Source organism: Podarcis filfolensis (assembly GCF_964270895.1).
Source record: "Podarcis filfolensis genome assembly, chromosome: 2".
NCBI lineage: Eukaryota > Metazoa > Chordata > Lepidosauria > Squamata > Lacertidae > Podarcis > Podarcis filfolensis.
The window spans coordinates 44,922,126-44,940,151 of NC_139605.1; the positions used below are offsets into that span (position 1 = coordinate 44,922,126).

General features: G+C 39.4%; 1 protein-coding gene and 1 long non-coding RNA gene across 33 annotated transcripts in view; one reads left to right on the top strand and one right to left on the bottom strand.

Moving 5' to 3' along the window:
- Positions 1–18,026, top strand: part of WNK2 (WNK lysine deficient protein kinase 2) — a 108,422-nt gene that overhangs the window by 78,730 nt on the left and 11,666 nt on the right. For 17 of the 32 annotated variants that reach the window (XM_083602830.1, XM_083602829.1, XM_083602832.1 and 14 more), the window contains 4 exons: positions 3,361–3,576; positions 4,573–4,671; positions 9,360–9,404; positions 11,086–11,345. In XM_083602830.1, coding sequence (XP_083458956.1) covers positions 3,361–3,576; positions 4,573–4,671; positions 9,360–9,404; positions 11,086–11,345 — 620 coding nt within the window. Of the gene's footprint in view, positions 1–3,360; positions 3,577–4,572; positions 4,672–9,359; positions 9,405–11,085; positions 11,658–18,026 lie in introns of those variants that run through there. The other 15 variants (XM_083602840.1, XM_083602841.1, XM_083602850.1 and 12 more) reach the window with 7 other exon arrangements.
- LOC310757667 lies at positions 13,640–17,944 on the bottom strand. The gene is made up of 2 exons (XR_014545382.1): positions 14,142–17,944; positions 13,640–14,106 (listed from the first exon to the last, which is right to left on the bottom strand). It is a non-coding gene; the product is annotated as an uncharacterized lncRNA (long non-coding RNA).

Below are 18,026 nucleotides of genomic sequence, written 5' to 3' on the forward strand. Positions count from 1 at the left end.
AGAAGATGGTATTCTTCTGCCTGGTTGCAGCTTAGTCTTTATGATCTGAGCATGATCCAGCTCAGTATTGGGGAAGCAGCAGGCCCAATAGAGTTCTGCTTATGTCTTTCTTCCCCTTGGCACACCAAGCCATTAGTAGGCATGGGGAGGGTGGCATGCACGGAAGAAGCATGACATTCATGTTCCTCCACATGTGGCTGTACCTATATAGGATATATTTATATTAACATCAGTAATAGCAAAACACCATTTTTTTCTAAAAAGATAAAATAAAATTGGGGGGCGGGACCACCCTAATTCTCATAATGCACTTAAAAACCCTACAGACTGTTTTATGATTTAGTTGCTTTTTGTTTCTGTTGGGTGGTATTCAACTAATTTTTACACAGAATAGACCAACTGAAATGAATGAACATGACCACATTATGTGCATTAATTTCAGTAGTTGTGGGTCCAGGCATTGTGCTCCCCAGTCCTCAACCTCAGATAAATAAAAGACCACTAAGACTGGATTTGGATCGAAACAGGCCACAACTTTATTGAATACAGATGAAAGAGGTTTGGCTTGGGCATGGGACAATCAAAATACTTCCGGCCCGCCCACTGGAAGTGACACACAGGTCAATCCAGGCGGCGGTTCCTAAGACTTACATCAAATAGGGTGACCCCCGAATCCCTTTAATGGGATACCCCAGCGTTTGGAGCAGCAGGCGGAAACTACAATCTCCTCTCCATCCAAGACAAAGGATTGCCCCAATGCCCAACTCAGTTGCAGCGATTGCTATGAGGTAGGCAAAGCCACTAGGTTGGAGCCAATTCACCCGGTGGACAAATTCCTACCCAGCCCCATAAAATGGCGACCACAGCAAAGTCCTTGACTATCAACTTGAACCAAGGGTGGGGAACCTGACGAGGGGAAAGCAGGTAGGGTCCCAGGTGTAGGCCGTTTAAATGGCCAGGGAGCGGACCCGAGGGAAGCCTTCCTGCCGGCTCCACCCCCTCGCCAAGCCCATGTCCTAGCCTGCATCCCCGTTCATCAAACCGGGATGCAGGCTCCTGATAGGCGGTGCGGGCTTACACCCACGATATCTATCAGGAAGGGGCACTGGTGTTAGGATTCTCTCATCAGGGGGCCTGGTGGAACCTCTGCTGTCCCTCAACACTGCCTCACAAAAAGGGTGAGTGGACTTGGAACTCAATGTAGTGCTGAGGAGATTGCTGGTGTAATGCAGTCCTCCACACCCCACACTGTTCTGTGGAATCTTCCAAGAGCAGATTTGAGGGAGGGGTGTGGGGTATGGCAGCCAAGCCCCCTTGCACTAGCAGGAGTTCTTGCACTGGCTTCTCCTAGTGGAATGGGGTAGACGACTTATCTTTTTAACATTTGTTTTATTTTTCTGTATACTAGGCTGAAGATATAATGGGTGATATTAAAAAGCACCTTTTAAATTGAATGTTCCCACCTCTCATTTTTGTCTGCCCAAAAGGAAGAATGTGCTACCCTTGGGAATCACCCACTTCCCGCAGTCTTTGCTGTAGCTAACGTGGGGCATGTTCCCTGCAACCTTTGCATAGAAAATGCTGTAGCATTTTTCCATACTAAGTTATGAACTTTTTGTGTTTGAAACTTATTTACAAGGGGATTTTTTGCTTCCATCCCATATGTTTCCAACCACTGTCAGCAGTTTTAAAGTAAATTGGGGGCAGAGGGAAAGAATCCTTGTAAAACTCTTTAATATCTTCATTACCACGCCTACTCATTGCGTAAAAGTTGATAGGTGAAGACCATCTTTTCTCCCTAATCTCTATTCTCCAGAGAATGGGACAATGAATTATTATTTCTGACTAATTTCTACTTTAAAATGTGAAGGCCATTGAAGTTCCTGGAGAAAGGGAGGACGGGTTTTGCTCAGCCATTCCATCTGATAGAGTGGCTCAATCTTGCAGTGTTTTTCTGAAATGATTCCTTTCAGTCTTCCCCCCCAACTGCCCTCAACCCAGGTGAGAACTATTGCTTTTTTCTCACAATGCAGAAGTGCAGTTTCATCTCTGCCCTTTATCCAGTTTCTTCTTCTTCTAGGGCTATTCATTCATAGGATGTTGGGAAATGAAGCAAGCTTCTTCAGGGAAGTGATGGTCTCTCCTTTCCCTGGAGATCATTTTAAGGGAAGGCCAGATGAGTTCCTGTGAAAATGGGTTTAAGTTTGGGTGGCTGGGGGGTGGGGGGTGGGGGTGGGGTGCATTCCACCCAGACTCTGGATGGACTAAGACTTTAATCCTTTATGCACCTACTTGGGAGTGAATCCCATTGCATAAACTTTTAGTTATTTCTGAGTGGTCATGCGTAGGATGAGGCCGCGAGTAACTCTTTCAAGTCTCATGTCTCTTAAAGAATCCAGACAATAACAACACTGTTTTGTGTGCCCATTGGGGTTTTCATCTTGTGTTTCCCAAACAGCAGTCTTTCACAAACACATACATATATCAGATTTCTAAAATACACTTTTTAAAAAATAGTTTGGATTTGGCAATGGCAAAGTCCTGAAAAACCTTTGCCATCACCTAATGTAGCTCTCTCAGTCATGGCATCCATCAATAATCCTATGTAGGTCTACTCAGATGTAAAATCTCACTGCATTCAGTGGGGTTAGTCAGCATACAAACATAGCTTATGTCCAAAAAATGTAAAATGGGGTGGCTCTGCAAATTTTGTTGGACCAACTTCTGTTGTTTCCAACCAGCATGACCACAGGTCAGAGACATTAGTAGACAGCATGGTGGAGCAGCTGCACTCGCCTGACCCATTGACAACTTAATCACTGCTGTTTACTAGAAGGTGGTGCCAGGGTGAGGTGGTAGGAAGGTCAGCACGGTGCAAACACTAGATTGGTTTTACTGGTGTGTTTGCATTGTGCCAAACTTCCCACCTCCTCACCTTCTCCTTCTTGGTAAGGAGAAGTGATTCAGCTGTTGGGAGATCAGGTGAGTACCACTATGCCACCCACTACTGGTCAGGGATCATAGGAATTGTAGTCCAAGGATACCTGTAGGCCCATAGCTTAGCTAAAGGCCCATAGCTTAGCTTAGCTATGGGCCTATTGTAAAACTACTGTTTTAAAGCTACTTCTATTGTAAAGCTGCTGTCAGTGTTATTTCATATTATATTGGCATCAACAACTTGCAAACTGAACAGCAGGTTGGTTACCTGCAGTTGGAAGTGTTTCAACTGTGCAGCTTCATGCAGCTGTAGATTTCTTGCACTGCTTCAAAATACTTGAAGCGTTCTTCAGTAATGACCCGCTAGTTGCATCCAATCTTATTTCTTGGCGTTTGGTGATTGTTGCATGTATCCTTTTTTAGGTAGTGTATCAGACTGCAAAGACACTCTGGCTAAAGAAAATGCTAAAGCTCAGACTGGTTCTACTGAAGCAGCAGCACTAACTTCGTCCACATCGGCCATACTTGGAAAGTCAGTTCAGACCCAGCAACCCTGCTCTGTCAAGGCTTCCTTGTCCACTGACATCTGCTCTGGATTAGCTACTGAGGGAGGCGATGCCCATGAAAATTCTGCCCAAGGTGATTCTATATACTTGGGGTCATCATTCCTTCTATACTGAAATTAGCAATTATTTCAACATTGAAAGTGAATTTGTATGACGTTGGGAGTTGCAGGTTCAAATAGCTGCTCAGCGCACTGACTTGGGCAAGTTACCGTCTCACAGTCTAATCTACTTTATAGAGCGGTTAATAGGATAAATGTGGTAAGAACAGAAAGGGTCCTATAGTGATGATCACATTATTATAATAGGTCTTCAATTATCGTGAAATTGTAGATGTCCAAGTCATTAATGCATCTTTTGATTATGAGCAATATTTGAAAGGTTAGTAGTGTGTGAAAAATGAAGCTATCACATGTCTTAGATTCACATTATAGAAGAATTGCCAGTTTTCAAGGAATTGTACATCTTTTTTTTTAAAAAAAAAGGAAATGGCCCATTGTACATTTAAACAATTTGGTAGGAGGGAAAGGCTGGCTTACTTTTGTTTTGGTTCATATTCTTAAATCCAAAGCTGGTGCAGAATTTTGTTCCTAAGACATTCTTTCATATTGGGCCTACGCAAATATAGCATGGGAGCAATTAAGCTTTTACCACCTGGCAAGTTAGTTCCGTTATTCGCATGGGTTTCTGGCTTCACTAGAAGATCTCTATCTCATTTGAGACACAGTTTCATTTAATAGTAGTATTCGTATCTTGCAGTGCACAGTTCTATAGATTAGTCACGATATGTGTAGCAATATTTGTTGCAAAGTGTAATGATGATTAAAAAAACAATACTTTACTCAGTTCTGCATGTCCTGCCAAACTAATCCTACAAAGTATCTATTTTCTTCTGCTGTTATTTTTTGCATCCTTTTGCATATAGCCAATGAACTTACTCCTCTTTGGCAAGGCTAAAATGGAGATGTGGATGATAAACTAACAAAGCTGATATGACTGATGGTGACAACTGATCTCAGCTATTTGTACTTTATAAGTGTCTTTGTTTTCTTCCCTTTATATTCATTTGCAGGCTGGACGGTTTTCCACCAAACGTCTGAGAGAGTGACCTATAAATCTAGTAGCAAACCTCGTACCAGATTCCTCAGTGGACCTGTGTCTTTGTCCATCTGTTTGTATTTGTTCTTTTGTATTTTATCATAGCCCATCTTTCTTTTGTCCCCCTTTTTCCAAAACTCATTTTCATATATATATATCTAAAACGTTTGACCGGGTGTCCCCTTTTCCCCCTAGACACTCTCTTTGATTTCCTTCTTTAAAAGTTAATCATCATTGACACTATTTTTATTTATTTATTTATTATTTATTTATTTCACGTGGAAAGCTTTTGTGCACTGCTTTTGGCTCATGCCTGGGTACCAAAAGCATGTGTGGAAGATCTCATAATTTATTCTATAGCCTTATGGCAAATCTTACCCTGGACATATCTTTTATGTGATTTTACGTTTAAGTAACTTTTAATTTCCAATGTGGCAGTTATAAATGTCTGCTGTCCCAGTTCCAGCGATACCAAAAAGAAATCCAACGTTCTGTAGACGAATGGTCTCTTTCACACATGTTTGGACTATGAAGACATGCATGTAGCAAGCTGACACAATACTAGAAGGTCACTGAAGGGTATAACTTCTGCACAAGGGCTGTATTCAAACAATATACAGTACTGTTTATATCCACCCTTTTTATTACTGTTACTATTATTATTATTTTATTTGTTCTATCCCTTGCATGTGGAAATGCTGAGAAATGCTCCTGCTAGTTTTTTTTAAAACATCTTTTATGAGCAGTATTTCCTCCCCACACACACAATGTATACTTTGGGTTTCTTTAAGTGAATTTTGTTAAATGCAACTGTCGAGTTATTCTGCTACAAAGTGCAGTGTGGCTATTATTGTTAACTCACCTAGCTGGAGCACTTTACTCGGTTGAATTTTACTATGACCTTACGTGACCTCAGAGATGAAGTCAATAAGCAGTTCATCTAAGCACAGAATATTTTTTAAAAGAAAAATTAAAGTTCTAATGGCACTCTAGAATGTTTCGCTGATACAATGTCTGGGTTGATTTCAAATAGCCGTACAACTAAAAGCAAGTAGATGTTTCCTTAATTGTACGAGTATACCAATTGGCAGTTCAACACAATGAATCAACTCTCACATATATTTAACTTTTTAAAAGCACGTATTAATTATAAGGCAAATAGATTTTTTTACTGTGCAGTCAAGATACATTGCACTGATAAGGTGATCTAGAACTTTGTTACATGTAGTGCCAAAAAACAGGGACAGCGTTTTGGTAACTAAACATCCAGTTAATTTAGTGTTCATTTCCATTTGTATCAAACTTTTACCATTGGAACTATGCATTTTTTATCATTATTGAGGTGGTGCAGATCAAAGGCACAAGACTACTCAAAATGCATCCTCCTTGATTCCCAAATAATTATATTTTTTATTTTAAAACTTCATTATTATTTAATTATAAAGGGCTGGTGAGAACTGATACATATAGAGATCAGTGTATGAAGCAAGTCACCTTAAACTTTAACAGTACTTTCAAGATCTAGAACTAATGGATAATATCCAACTAAGTTATACACATAATATTTGATTTCAATGGGTCAGTTACAAGTATGATCAACATTGGATATTGCTCAGTGTTACTGAAATTTTCTGTATATAATTATTCTTGTTAACAATCTGGATGTGGTTGTAACTTTTTCTATAGTCACAAGTAGTCAGAATAGTTCCATTTGTCTTCTACACCTTTGCTGTACACAACCCATTCTAATTTTAAACATTAAATGTTCTTAGCATTTGGTTCCATGACAGTAATGACAAAGATAACACACAACTTACATTCTTAAACTAGTCATTTTAACTACTCACATGAGCCCTCAATTTTTTGGCATGTATTTATTAGGTGATTTATTGGTGATGCAATTCTTTAGCAAAGCATTCTAAAGGGAAAACATCAATTAATTGAATATGCTATCAGATGTTATCATCTGGTTTGAAAACAGAGAGTGGATGTGATCTGTTGGGTGAACTTTGCCATTTTTAATAAATCTTTTGCCCAAAGTTAGATGTTGTTAGACTGAATCTCACATATAATTTGACACCATCCATTTCAAGCTATCTGGCTAGTGTAGCAAAAAACAACCTCGATTTTGATGCCCAGGACACACAAGAGGATAATGTGACCACCACAATATCTGACACCTTTCAGTTGTCCAACACAATGAATCGGTTGCCTGATTTCTATTTCTGTTTTATTTATTTATTTTAGAGCTTTATACCTCATCAGTTCCCAGAGCAGTTAACAGAAGTTAAAACCGAAACAAAACAAAAGCATTAAAACGCCACTGCGTAAAAGCAGTTGACTTCATAGTCTAGACCCAAATGTTTCTCATTTTAGCTGGTCCTCACCTCCGTCTGCACGTGCATAAACACCGTCGAGCAAGCATCATATCAGATAATGAACTTCAACTTCCATTAAAATAAAAAGTAACTGTCTTGTCCCTCCCATTGTGGAGAAACACTTGGGCATGGTGGGCTAAGTCTTCTGAAGTTTCATAGCATTTTAGCCCCTTGTCCGGTGACAACTTTTCCATTCTCCTCATGCTTCTTTCCTTTGAGCAAGACTAGTGTGGCCACATTTCAGTTTTTTTTAAAAAAAAAAGCCTTACGTGCATCTGGAGCAAAAAAATAATTTTTTCCCCTATCTGAATTTTAATCTCCATAAAAAGAAAGTTCTCAGAAGTACAGAGTACTTTCCAGATTCCCCTCCCTACCGTGGGCTGAAGTGTTGCTTTTCTGTAGTGCAAACTCTTTCCTTGCATTTTGCTGGGATGATATATTGGTTGATACTTCAGCAATCATCAAAAAGGTTGACTTGTACTCTCCTCCTTGATTATATACATATCTGAAGGGCATGACAGAAACTCCATATACTGCCTTTTAGTGGGACTAAAGTGGTACCTTGAAATTGTGTCTAGAAAAATACCTAATTCTGATGGCAGTTTGCATAGCGATAGAATTTTATTTATTTCTTTTAAAAGATGACAGACATTTTTTAAAATGTGTATCTAATGTACCTTTCTATTTACATTGTAATTCAGTTAAGCTGATGCATGGCAAGAAGAATTCTTATCATGCAGTTGATGTGAATTTTGTTTCCTCTTGTCCTGGAAATAACATAACTTTGCATACAGTCACTGAGGGAAAATGGGAACATTCCCAAAGAAAGGGATGCCATAACAGTTAATATGAATGAAAAAAAATACTTTCAGTTTGTTTGATTAAAGATATCATCCTGTTGGTGCTGTTTGAAAGAGTTCTAGCCGAATCAAGCAGCTAATGTTACTTCCTAAAGAGAAAAGTGTTCCCCAACTCAAGAAAGTCATAGCTGGTCCAGCTCTGCCATGTTTATTTGGACAAAATATCTCTCTCACATCATAACTGAAAGTCCCTCTTCTTTACAGGGATGGGATGTGGAGGTGTGAGGGATACATCTGGTGTGGAAGTTCTATTCTTTACTTATTACACTTAAATTCAATATTGGTCATCATTCCTGAAGTAAAAATGCTATTGTTGGCTTTCATACCCAGGGCATTTCTTGTCCCATTTTACATGCGATATCAACAGATGTGGAGTAATCTAGCCTGGTTTTATTTTTTCAGGCACAAAACACAATTTCTGACTTGTGTACAGTAGCATGTGGAGTCTGCTTGGAATACTTAATGACATTCAGCAAAATGCTAATTAAATGTTTCATATGGCTAAGAGAAATGTGCAGTAAGGGCCTCTCCCTGGTTTACAGTAGCATGAGGCTGCAGGTAAAGCAGGTAGGACTGTTCGGCAAGGCATGCTTTTGTTTAGCATGTCATCCAAACCTGGGCTGGTGGTTTAGTTCTCTCCAGGCAAACCATGAACTGTAACCAAGGTTTGTCCTAGAGTTGTAGCTCATGATTTGTCTGGGAAAGTGAAACCTTGAGCCCTGGTTGGAACAACCCACCAAGCCAGACCATGGCTTAGTTCAATGCAGTCCAGCAGCAGAATGACTCAAACAACAACATGGCTTTGGTCTATCTGCTTAATATTGAGGTTTTTTTTAAAAAAAAAATAGTTTAAGGAATCTAGTAATTAAATAGATAGCAAATGATGCTCTTGTCAGAGTTCTCCCTTAGAAGTAACTATACTTAACATTTGGAAAATGAGCAGTACATCACTGAATGTATCATAGCATCTCACCAAGCTTTTGAAACTGATGAATTGGAATACCCTCAATAGATCTATTAGAATCCAGATGCATTTTGAACATATTATAGAGATTAGAGGGCTCAGTATTTTGTATTTGGACACATAATTTGAATTGGATGGTCATCAGCTCTGCAGAACTTTGTGGTCTTGTAAAAACAATATATAGCCAGCTTAGTTTTGCCTTTTTCTTAATATTTATTATTCATTGATTCATCAGATTAATATAGTTTTGAAGCACAATTAAAACAGGCACCAACCATTTTTTAAAAATGTGCTTTTTAAAATTCACCTTCAGATTTATGCAGGTCCAAATAAAAACTGCATAGCATTTGTTCAGATAGCATCAAATTTCTGTAGGTTTTGAGCTGCCCAGTTATTTCTTCTTTTCACACCTGAACTGCTGACTTTCTGTCTGTTCCTTCTTGCATAATGGTTACTTTTTTGTTGTTTAAAAATGCAGAAGATTTTCCATCAGACCTTTTCTTTCCCCCCTTTTTAGTCTTGCCTAACTCTGTATGTCTTGTATCATTTTACCTTGTAGGGTCCACCCTGAAACGACTATGTCTAGGCAAAGATCACAGTAGTAGTAACTATCCCTCTCTCTTTTGTTTTTTGGGTTTTTGTTATTTCTTTCTGAGCATGAGCTGCTTTATTTAAATGTAATCTAGTCGTTTATTTAAACAACAGGCGTTGCATTCATGATCGTATTAAGTTAGGCTGCATCTGAATTAAGGGCAGGTATCCTTTTGGTAGCTTTGCATGCTGGTGATGCTTTGGGATGCCTGCATGCTGCAAGATGATCTTAATCTCAGTATGTACATGTGTGTATATGAGACAAAGCTGGGTAGTGTGCTCATCTAATACGTCAATTAACACTGCTTCTTTACAATGCTGTTTTGCTGCTGGTTGGCTAATGCAACCTAACACTTCCTCACACCTATTGAGATGCTTGAAGTACTGAATAGTTGCTGAGAGTCAATCCTTGAAAAAAGAACTTACCTTTTCATGGGTTCGTTTTTTCAAAAGAACCTAAGAATTCACAAAAGTTTGGAGCACAATTATTTTTAAAGGAAGGTGCGAGTGTTCATTCGAACAAATCACTAATAGATTTACTTATAGCACACATCACAGTCTCCATGGCAGCAGAAATAAGATTATAGCACATTGGCTCATCATAAATAATGTCATTTCAATACAGCTTTGAACTTTTTTGCTTCAAATTGGTATTTTTAGGAATTAGAATTCAAATATTTTTCAAAAAATTGAAAAAGCATTCATTTTAGATTCACCTACCAAAGAATATTAGAGACTGTTTCACTTTATGTTAGATATTGGTTTTATCATCTTGCTGTGAATAAATTAGTTCAACATTAGGTATCCGAGTTTCAGGATGTAAGTGATATAATTGTTTCCACAGCCAAGCTACATTACATTACTATATACTGGGTATATGTAGACACCATGTTTCTAATCTTCCAAATCATGGTTTGATGAATCAGTAACATGACATCTGACTGTTACTATGTGTAATTTATTACCACTGCTGGTGCCTATAGGTATAGCACATTTATCTTTAAAGGTTTGTCATGTAAAATATTTAAACTGCTTTGTAAACTTGGAAAGAGAAATGGAAAGAGAAACATGGTAGTTTTGTGGAAGCAAGAAGGTTTGGATGGCAGCAGATATACTCTTTCCTTGAGTCATTTAGGGTTTCTGCAGACTCAGAATTATGTACATGAAGGATGGGATTTCACCAGCCTAGACTGGAAATAAAGAAAACTTGAATCCTTCTTATCAGCTTTTTTAGGAGGGTAATTGGGGTCCTGGACAGGAAATCTGTAAATCCCAAACCAATCATGGTGTTGGTTATTAAAGTGGAGCCAATTATGATTGTGCAGAGCATGAGTAATATATCCCTGATATCTGTGTCATCTTTAGGTTATCCATATTTCCTTTTCTATTCTCCTCTCCTCTGTCAATTCCAGTGGATTTGCATAAAGACATAATCACCAATATTTAAATTTTTTTGGATGAAAAATTTGTTTACAGTGCCATTTCGAAAGCTGCACCTAACTGGTGAAATGCATATCATTTCTTAAACCATTTTTGAAGCAAAAAAAGTTCTTCAGGAGAAGCAGCTGGGTGAAAACCAGATAGTTGTGTGGTTGTAGAAATGTTGTGCGATGATGTAAACAAAAGCAAAAGTGGGAAGTCGTACGGCTTTGCTGATGCGTGCAGCTGATTCTTATCTTTCTGTGGCATCTTAGGATCCTCGACAAACAGCCTTGTAGCATATCCGGACCCTCTTCCACAAACAACGCTGCAAGTACAAGTACAAGCCAACAACAGCAACAACAAGAAAGGAACTTTCACAGATGATCTCCACAAACTGGTGGATCAATGGACAAGCAAAACCGTGGGAGCTGTGCAGGCGAAACCATCCTTAAATCAACTTAAGCAGAACCAAAAGCGGCAAGACATGGAGCCAAAGGCTAACCCCATGCAGACACAGAATGAGACGTGTGGAGTAAGTGGCGCTCCTTGAAGAGCGTTACCTTTTACTTTGTGTCTGAAAGAGATTGCAGAGCTGGTGTTTGGAGGACCTAAGCTTAAGGAGCATATTCCATATAAATATCCATTTCACTTCATTAACTATTAAAAATAGCTTAAGAATTTTTATCTACTTGGACTTCATCTTGACACTGTTTGGTTCAGTATATAACTTTTTACAAATGGAGAATTGTGACAAAATGAAGAATACGAATGGAGAATAGTTGATACACAGCAATACATTTACTGGTAATCAAATGTTGCTTTGTCTTAAAACAAATTTAAACAATGGTTGCTGAAGTTTTTTTTTTATTTAATTCCTTTTCCAACTGTGTCATTAATCTTCCAGTTGTTGGTTTGCTGGAATAGCTTGCTGGTAGCAGTTTGTAGGCTGTTCTTCTGCGAGAGACTGTGCCAGTACTTTTGCCTTTTAAAGGGGAGGACGGCAACTGGTACTGCGGTCTTATGGAGGTCTATTCAGAAGTTAAGTCCCATTGAAAGCAGTCTCACAGCAAAATCCTAGGTATGTCTGCTCAGACATGAAACCCGATGAGTTCAATGGGACTTACTCCCAGGTAATTGGGCATAGGATTGTAGCTTTAGTGTTCTTTTTTACAGTTCATTGATAATACTTCGTAGAACCCTAATTTAATGATGCGAATGTGGTTTAAAGTGAAAGATGGACACATTGTCATCTCCTCACCACGCCACTTTCATCACTGCCACCCATTCCAACGCTACAACTGATTATTCCCAACCACCACGTTTCTAACTGCATGTTGTTGTTAAAAAGCCTAGTACTAAATCATAACACCAGTGCTCCACTCCCCTATAGTGTACACACACACAGATACTGCAATCAAGGAATGTCCCAATTCACTTTTTTTAGGTAAATTTGGTGAATCCACTCTATTTGAAGAGACTGGGGCAAGCCCTCTTCACAGACATCTCTCTCTCTCTCTCTCTCTCTCTCTCTCTCTCTCTCTCTGTGTGTGTGTGTGTGTGTGTGTGACTGTTTGTGCACACTCCAAGTCCCAAATAACACATTGGAACCGCTGAACTAGAGCACATATCATTAGAGGAGATGCATACAGTCCAGGAACTTAATATGCTGTGTGTTGAATCCAGTGTGCCCTTCTGTTTGTGAAAGGGCTTTTGATCAAGCAGATGCTTCCACTGATAGAAGAGAAAGGGAGATTATTTTTTGCAAATACATTTCTCCCCTCTGTGGCTCCCTGCACCCACCAAAAATTATTCCAGAGGGTTGCAGGGACTGACAGAATGACATGGAAGTTACCAGGGGGCTACAGACTGGGAAAGGAGGGGTGACACAGAGAATGAATCGATGAAAGGAGTTTTTCTATTCACAAAGGAATACAACCCTTATGGGACAGAGGCAGTACAGTATCTGGCAAATGCAATTTACAAAACTGCAGGTGGCATGCGTAGGTTACATACATTTCTTGGCCTTCCCTGACAAATTGCTGCTGTTTAGAGCTGGAAATCTGTAACCGTAAAACATAGTGATGGGAAATACAAATACATACCTAAATCCAGCAGATGGAAATCAAAGAACGTGTGTGTGTGTGTGTGTGTGTGTGTGTGTGTGTGTGTCTCAGTGTCAGATTTATGCCAGAGTCAAAACTCAGAAGCCTGGCTCACACATCATTTTCCCGGAGAGGAGGCCACAGCCGATTTTCTCCTCCCTGATCCCTTTTGCTGCCACACTAAGCTGAGCCAAGTTCAGCTTAGTGTGTCATACGGGCCAAGGCACCAGGTGAAGCTGTACAAGCAGAGGGTTGGTGGAACCCTTAGAGCAGATTTGGGGTTGGAGGACTGCCGGTGGCACACAGGAAAAGGAGAGGGAGAGGAAGTTTTGCTGCGCGAGCAGTTGTTGTTCTGTGTACCCAACAGCTTAAGTGGGTAGAGCACCTAGCTTTTTCAGGAAGAGAGCTCGAACATGAATTTGGTTTTGAATGACATGTGAAGCCAAGCTTTGACTTCAAGTAGTGCAGCACAGCAGCAGGAGCAAAGCAGCTGTGAGCTACTCTGTGGTAAGACAGTGCACCCGTGCATGGTTTGGCTTAGCGTGATATGTGAACCCGGCCAGAAAGGTAACACGAGAAAACCAAGAAGCGAGAAGGGAATGAGTAAGAGGAAGAGCTATGTGCTCTTAACAGTTATTCAATATTGATGGAAAATACCATCTTTTTTAAAAATAACAACATCATTAATGTTTGAGCTGGCATTCTCTAGTAGAGTTTTTTAAAAAATTAAATGCTTCATTTTAGCGGTAGCAGCTTTCCTATGAAAATGACACTTTAAATTTGTTTTAAAAATTAACAGATCATATTGTTAAGGGAGAATAGCAAAAATAAAGGAACTTGGTATAAGGAGGCTGTCTTAGCAAGGTGGAAAGTTCTCACAATCTCAGGTCTTGTTTCTTAAGAGAGCTTTTGGCCTTGTTAGCTGCAAATGGTTACAAGCTGTGGTGTCTGTCTACAAGAACACGCTTCCTATATACCTTTGGTAACTGAGATCCATTTGATTGCATGTTGGCACATATTTTCTCAAACACTTGCACAGCTTCCATTACTTGAGGAAATAGCATGTGATGTAATTATACTTGTGTTGCAGCACTAGAGCACCAAGACATGCTACAGGGTTAATCAAGGCAAGAAGCACGATGGAAATATAAAGCGGTCTTGAAGCAGTGAAGCCTCCTTGCCCAGCAACCTCTCTATATTTTTTCCTCTCCCCTTTCCAGTGATACAAATAAATGCAGAAAGTAGGCTTGCACTTCCCTAATTGTCTGTCCAGTTGGGAACAGCAGTTGCAGTGGAGCAAACATACCAGGTTTGCTCAGCTGCGGCAGTCAGGGCTTTGATAAAGCTGGTGCTAAGCTTCTGCAAATAATGTGTTCATACTTTTGTATCCAGTCCTAAGAGAAGGAAAGGGCTGAGAAGCACTGCATTGGAAGAAGAATACGTAACTTCTTCTGCCATATTTTGTACATTCTTACTATATACATTCGTACGTGATGGTTCTATGGGCAAGTCTCTACAGATAATGAGAGTTGCATGCATACTGTTTAAGTACAAATTTCCTATTTGTCCCTCTCTTTGCCCTGCTATACAGAGTACTCACCCTGTGATATTTTTTATTCAACCAATGGTACTGTTGCTTTTCAGCATCATCCTTTCTCTAAGACAAAACTTTGTATATTTTTTTTGGGGGGGGAGGGAGATGGTGGTTCTTCTTGGATCAGTTGCATAAAAGCTTATAAGAATTTGCTTGTCCTGTTTTATTTGCTTATCAAAAGCACGATAGACAGTGCAATCCACATCACTACTTTTTCTTTCTTGGATAAAAAGGAACTTACTTCTCTTTACTTCTGTTGCAGTAAGAACTCCTACAATAAAGTACATCAAATAAATTTGGCAATGAAGCATGAATGGCCAGCACAGATTTGTTCATTTGTTTTCAAAGCCACTGATAGGCAAGGGTGGCCATGCTAGCTGTTAGTTTTTTAAAAACATCATGAAATGTGCATGGAATATAATTTTCAAACAGTAAGGGAGATAAGTAGTATGTATTGGTGGCAGCCCATCATATACGAGCTTTTCATTAATGCTACTGTAACCCGTGTTCAACAACTTCAGTGGATGCGAGAGCTACGGGCTAAAAATAGCATCTTGAGCTGTACTGCATATAGAATTCCTTGAACTGGAAGAAATTATCTTAACAGGAGGTTGTACAATACAATATGTGTTTTCTTTTGCGTGATAATAAATGTGTCAGACCAGGACTCCAAAGGGATGAAGATGGGGTAGGGGGGGAAGCTGTGAGACGGGAAGAAAATGCTGAAGGAACCTTAAGAGTGCAGTTCTTATTTCAGTGGCTGGTAGGTGATATGTTAAACAAACTGGAAACAGCAGAATTTTACATCTGTTTGAGCTTGATGCTAGCTGGCAAGGAAGCAAGAATTCTTGTGTGGGTGAAGAATGGAGAATTAAAAATAGGAGGGGGTAAAGTCCTCAGTGTTTCGTATCTATTGCCTTGCCTTGGATAAGTTTGAGTAGCATTTGCAATTCATCATCATCTTCCCTAATATAGGAAAGAGAATATAGCAACCTGTCAAAAATACTAGAAGGAGTCCAGATAAAGAGGTCATGTAGAGCTGCTGAGGTTTAGTTCTGTTAAAACAAGGCTTGATCCCTGTTCACATATCACAACTGATGGTCCCTGGTGTGGCTGTACATCTTCATTTGTAATGAAAGACACATCCAGTCAACTCTATAGGGCCCATGGGTATTGTGGACAGAAGTGTGCATGCAGGTACACATCTAAATCCACATTGCAAACATGCTAGGAAGTTGTCTTAGTGGTAGAGTCATGATTGAAATGGAGAAGAACTGGGAATTCAAGCTAAAAGGAATGGTTAGCATAGGCAGAGTTTTCTTGCTGGATTTGGACAATGGTAATTTAATCTAAGGCGATATTGGACATAATCCACAGGAAGATCAGTGTGCTTATGCTCCACTGATTTCAACAAGATTTGAGCAGACATGCAGCACAATTCCAGAAGTAAGTCGCTGTGATTTTAATGGAAATTTACAAGTGAGTGTTCATAGGATTGCAGCCTTGACTTATACAGAACTCTACTAACTTGTAAGAAGGGGAAAGTGGTTTTTGAAAGAAACATGAAGAAAGAAAAGACGAATGTGCAAACAAGGAAAGACTTGAGTGTGATTCATATTAGCATTAAAAAAAATATGGAGACCTTAATAGGGAGAAACAATTTTCTTATTCTCTCTGGAAAGCAAAATCATGGCTGTGGTTGCCATGGAGTATGTTTGACAAAGGCCCAAAATGAACTTACACACTGTTTCATTATGAGAATATGGCAAGATGTTGATAGAAAGCTAAAATGTTCAATTACAAGCATCATTTTCCTTTGGGAATTTTGGAGCTTATTAAAAGAAATTAAAAGAGCTCAAATAAAATGCATACCTTTAATTACAAAAGGCAGGGAGGGGAAGCACAAAAGGTGGTCAACATTATTGGATGTTGGAGGGGAAGCGAATGAAGAAAGCAAAACAGTAAAACTGACAAAGCAAATGTAAAACTGAAATTTGAAGAGCAAATTGTTAAAAATTATAACAACTAACACTAAAAATCCCATTCAGCCTATGGACCAATTAGCACATCACATTAGTCACATGTTTTGTCATTTGTGTGCAAGATTTTTCATTCAATAGCCAGCCTGGTGGACTTGATCAAGATTGTGAACTGGCCTTGCAGGTTAGGAGAACTTTAACCCTTTCTCGCTTGCTGTGGCCTTGACCTGTTCCAGGCCACCCACCACAACTATTGTTTGTTTTGAGGGGAGAAAGTGGTCACAATATTAAAAAGCTCTCACAGTGCTGAAAGAGTTACTATCTAAACAGAAAGGTGTTGATTATTGTAACTGCCAGATTAATATATGCCAAATATCAGAAGAATCCACAGATGCCCAAACGGTATGCAAAAATATGAGGGTATGGCTCTCTTATATAAATTAGTATGGATGCTGTGGGTTCAATTTGGGAGCATATAATGAAAATTGGTTTGAAAAGGCTTTGCGTTATATGGTAGTAAAATAGTTTCCACTGCTTCTATTGGTGAGGGAGCTGTGTGTATATGTGCCGGGAGGGTTGAGGTGCATACTGGGCTGGCTATTTGCAAATAAAATATCAATGCAAAAGGCAAACATGCAACCAACGTAATGTGTAGTTTGGCTCATCCAAAGATCTCCAAAAGGATGTATTCAAGCTGGTTGACTGAACAGCAAAGTGACAGATGAGCAAAATGTATTGAGAGAAGAGAATCCTAAATAAGCTGCATCCACCCAGGGACTGGCCTTAGCAGAAACCTCATGAGTATACACAGTGCCATTTGGATTTTCTGGCTTTCAAAAAAGTTGAAGGTCTGAGCACATTATTGTTGTTTATAAAACTGCCAGTAAGTTGCCCACCCAAATGCAGCAAGCCTTTATGGAAACATGGTGATAAAGATGAGCCATAGCTGAGCAGCTGGCAAGTGCCAGCCCCAGCTTCTCTTTCGTATTCCTAGCTGGCTTTCCTCCATCTTTCTAATTTTGCCTTTCCTCCTGTTAGGTACCCTGCCTCTTCTTCCTTGTCCCATCCCCATCCTCTCACTTCCTTGTCTTTTTCTGCTGCATCACCTGCTCCCCTTTAGTCAAGCCTCAGGCCTCTGCTGTCTTCCTCGTTCCTCTTTTTTTAGGCCCTCAAACAAGGCTTTGCCTCAGACCACCTAACTAGGCCAATACATTCCCCACATATTAGACTATAACTCTCTCTCTCTCTCTCTCTCTCTCTCTATATATATAGTTGTTCAGGAATGCATGTGAACTTCCATTATAAGGTAGCCTGTAAGTAGTACAAATAAATGAATGAAGGTTTGTGGTAGGTGGTTATAAAAAAAACCACCCCACTAGGAATCAATGAATTTAAAAGTTGCACAACTGTAAATATTTTTACATACAAATTAGTAATTTATTTGAAATTAGTTTTCAAATACCAGTGGTACCTCAGGTTACATACGCTTCAGGTTACATACGCTTCAGGTTACAGACTCTGCTAACCCAGAAATAGTG